The sequence below is a fragment of the Apteryx rowi genome, unplaced genomic scaffold, assembly GCF_003343035.1.
Source record: "Apteryx rowi isolate R43461 unplaced genomic scaffold, aptRow1 scaffold_530, whole genome shotgun sequence".
Classification (NCBI taxonomy): domain Eukaryota; kingdom Metazoa; phylum Chordata; class Aves; order Apterygiformes; family Apterygidae; genus Apteryx; species Apteryx rowi.
In genome coordinates, this window is record NW_020450795.1 from 529,661 (window position 1) to 532,628 (window position 2,968).

General features: G+C 72.0%; 2 protein-coding genes across 3 annotated transcripts in view; both read right to left on the reverse strand.

Annotated features, from left to right (window-relative positions):
• The window catches only part of KCNN3 (potassium calcium-activated channel subfamily N member 3), a 19,655-nt gene extending 18,746 nt beyond the window's left edge, over window positions 1-909 (reverse strand). The window contains exon 1 of the mRNA XM_026080915.1: window positions 841-909. Within this exon, the coding sequence (XP_025936700.1) occupies window positions 841-909 (69 nt within the window). The remainder of the gene's footprint in view (window positions 1-840) is intronic.
• The window catches only part of LOC112973236 (pre-B-cell leukemia transcription factor-interacting protein 1-like), a 9,705-nt gene continuing 7,635 nt past the window's right edge, over window positions 899-2,968 (reverse strand). Inside the window, exons 11-14 of one of the 2 annotated variants that reach the window (XM_026080888.1) lie at window positions 2,637-2,700; window positions 2,407-2,559; window positions 2,212-2,341; window positions 899-2,037 (exon numbers count right to left, since the gene is read on the reverse strand). In XM_026080888.1, coding sequence (XP_025936673.1) covers window positions 1,901-2,037; window positions 2,212-2,341; window positions 2,407-2,559; window positions 2,637-2,700 — 484 coding nt within the window. In that variant the 3' untranslated portion in view covers window positions 899-1,900. Of the gene's footprint in view, window positions 2,038-2,211; window positions 2,342-2,406; window positions 2,560-2,636; window positions 2,701-2,968 lie in introns of those variants that run through there. The other variant, XM_026080890.1, reaches the window with a different exon arrangement.

Below are 2,968 nucleotides of genomic sequence, written 5' to 3' on the forward strand. Positions count from 1 at the left end.
CGGGGCGCGGGAGCGGGAGCCGCCCCGGCACCGGGGGCTGCGGGAGCGGCGGCGGAGGAGGTTGAGCCGCCCCACGGGGGGCCTGGGCACCCCCCGGCATCCTCCCCCCCCCCCAGCCCCCTCGAGGAGGCTCCTCGCTGGCTGCCCTTATATAACGCTCCCGTAATCTCCTTACTGCCTCCCCACGGGGCCAAGGGCATCGAGCGAAGGCTGGGGATTAGGGGCAGCAGTCAGGAGTGGGAGCTGGCAGAGTCCCCGGTGGGGCCAGGCCGCCCGCTGCCCCCCACTGCGGGCACCGTCACCCCAAGGAGCCTTCCAGGAGGGGCTCGGGGCTCCGCAGGCCCCAGGGCTCCCTGGCTCCRGGCCCTGGCTGTCACCTCCGCTCAAGGGATGCTCAGCTCCGGGAGAGGGGCGCTGGGGCAGGCTCCCCTCCCAGGGTGACAAGTCACCCCCTGTTCTTCTGACAGCAGCTCATGTACGAGAGCAGGATTGGGCTGAGCCTCCCCCCGCGCAGGCCCCTCTCACCTTGGGCTGCCCCCCAGGACCGTCCTCCCCCACACACCACCCCCCATCCAGCTGCTGCAGGGGACGAGCGCCCAGCAGGCAGGTATCAGGACGGGAGCCTTCTGCTTCGGAAGCAGATAATCCACAGGGAATTGGCCCCTGCAAGCCTATTAAAATCCAACAGGAGACATCCAGCTGTCAGGCCCCCGCCCAAGGCAGCAGGAATTAAACCGCACCTCACGCAAGCCCCAGCTGGAGAGGCCAGAACAGGGCAGGGGCCCRGCGAGACAGGACGCAGCCTGCTCCCCCCAGCCCGCGAGAAGCAGAGGGACGAACCCAACCGCCCCCCTGAGCCTCCCACCGGTCAATGAGCAGCAGACGCAGTGCAGCAACGTGTCTCGCCATCCAAGCTTTATTCCTGCGGCAGCAAATTGCCCGCGGCCCAGCGGCAGGGCTGGGGCAGGCCAGGGCGCCAGCAGCCCCTCTCCCAGAATCGCCGATCTGCTGGACTGGGCCGGGAGGGGGACGCTGGCTGCCCCCAGCCACGGGCAGAGGGTCACCGAACGGCAGCGCCTTTCCCCGCGTGCCGTCCCTGCCTTCTCGCCTCTACTCGCTGCCCCTGCAGAGCCAGGGAAGGCACCGCGCCGTGCCGGGAGCCGCCGGGCTCTGCGTCCAGCGGGGTTAGCGCCGGCCTCGGCGAGGGCTCGCGGGTGAGACAGCTTGGTCAGCCCCGGCCGCAGAGYGACCCGCGGGAGCCGTGAAGCAGTGCAGAGAAGAGCAGGGAGAGGGCGCGGGCACCACGCCGCCTGCTCTAGGGGTAAGGCACGTCCACCCGCCCTGCGTGGGGCAGGGGGTCTGGGCAAGGCAGAGGGAGCGGAGGCGAGGCGCCCACCCGTGACCRGGGGGGGGACCCGGCCCCCTTCCTCCCCTGTCTGCAGAGGGGATGGGCAAGGAGGCACACTCCCACCAGCGATGCACGGCAGTGCCCGACGGTGGGGCTGGCTACCGGGGACACCACGGAGCGGCTAACGAGGGGAGGGACGCCCACCCACCGGCGGCGATTAGCCGGGCCAGGCGCAGGCCGTGGGCGCCCTGCCCCCTGGCGGCACCGGGGGGACGGTCACGGGGACCACGGCCACCGGGACCACGGCCACCGGGACCACCCCGTGCAGTCCTGCTCCGGGCTCCGCGCCCCAGCCCCACTGCAGGGGACGGGCACCGCCTGCTCCCGGCCTCGCCGCAGCGCCCCCCACGCGGGGATCGGAGCCCGGCTCAGCCCCCGCGGAAGGATTAGTCCCCTGCAACCAGCTGTTATCAGCAGCTGCGCTCCCCCTGGCGCCCCCCCAGCCCTCTTTGGTCCACGTCCCGCTGCCACGGGCTCGCTCCAGCGGCGCGGCTATAGCCGGCTGCGGACGGACTGCAGCAGCGTCTCCAGCTGGCTGTCTAGGGACAGCTCGTCCCCGTCGTTGGTGATGACCCAGTCGAAGGTCACCCCCTGGTCCAGGCCGCACTCGGACTCCGCGTCGTCCACCCCTGGCAAGGAGCGGAGCCCCCGGTGAGGTCCCCGGCACCGGTCCGGCCTCGGTCGGCACCACCGCGGTGTCGCCCAGGCACCCGCTGCGGGGGCACAGCCGCGGGAGCTGCGGGGCTTTGGCTTAACCTGGGTCACATCCCGACGAGCCAGGCTATCCGGGATGCACCACTCACCCACGACGAAGACCCAKTTCCTCCTCTTCCTCGTCTCCTCGGTGGCCACGACCCTGACGGTCTGCACCACGTCCCCATAGACGTCCCGGAACCACTCCACGTCGGAGAGGCGCCGCGTGTCGCTCACCACCTGCGGGCCGGGAGCCGTCAGCGGCCGCCCCGCGTGCCCCCCACCCCAGGCCCGGCCCTGCTCACCCACACCGGCTGCGCCGCTCCCTCCACCACGATCCTGCAGAAGAAGCCGGGGTCGGCGCCGCGCTTCTCCTCGCCCCAGCGGATCATGTCCTGCCTGTAGGTCTCCTTGTAGGCGCTGGCGTCCAGGAGCCGCTGGAAGTCCAGGCCGTGCTCCTGCGGGCAGAGGGGGTGAGCGGGGCGCCGGGGGCTCATGGCACGGYGCGGCACGGCATGGCACGGCGCGGCGGTACCTTGGCATACTGCTCCTTGAGGGGTCCGGACAGGCGGAGGATGGTGCACACGTCGGGGCCCAGCCTGCGGGAGCGCGGGCTCAGCGGGACGGCCCCGGCCAACCGGCACACAGCCGGCCCCACCGACCCGGTACCGTGTCCCGGCACGGCCGAACCGCTGGGGACCCAAAGGGCCTTTCCTCACCCTCCTCCGGACCCAGTACCGGCCCGACTCCCAGCCCAGCTCCCCACTACCGGCCCAGTTCCCCCCAGTACCAGCCCAGACCCAGGCCCAGCTCCGCCAGTACCGGCCCAGTTCCCCAGTACTGGTCCAGCACCAGCTCCCCCAGTAC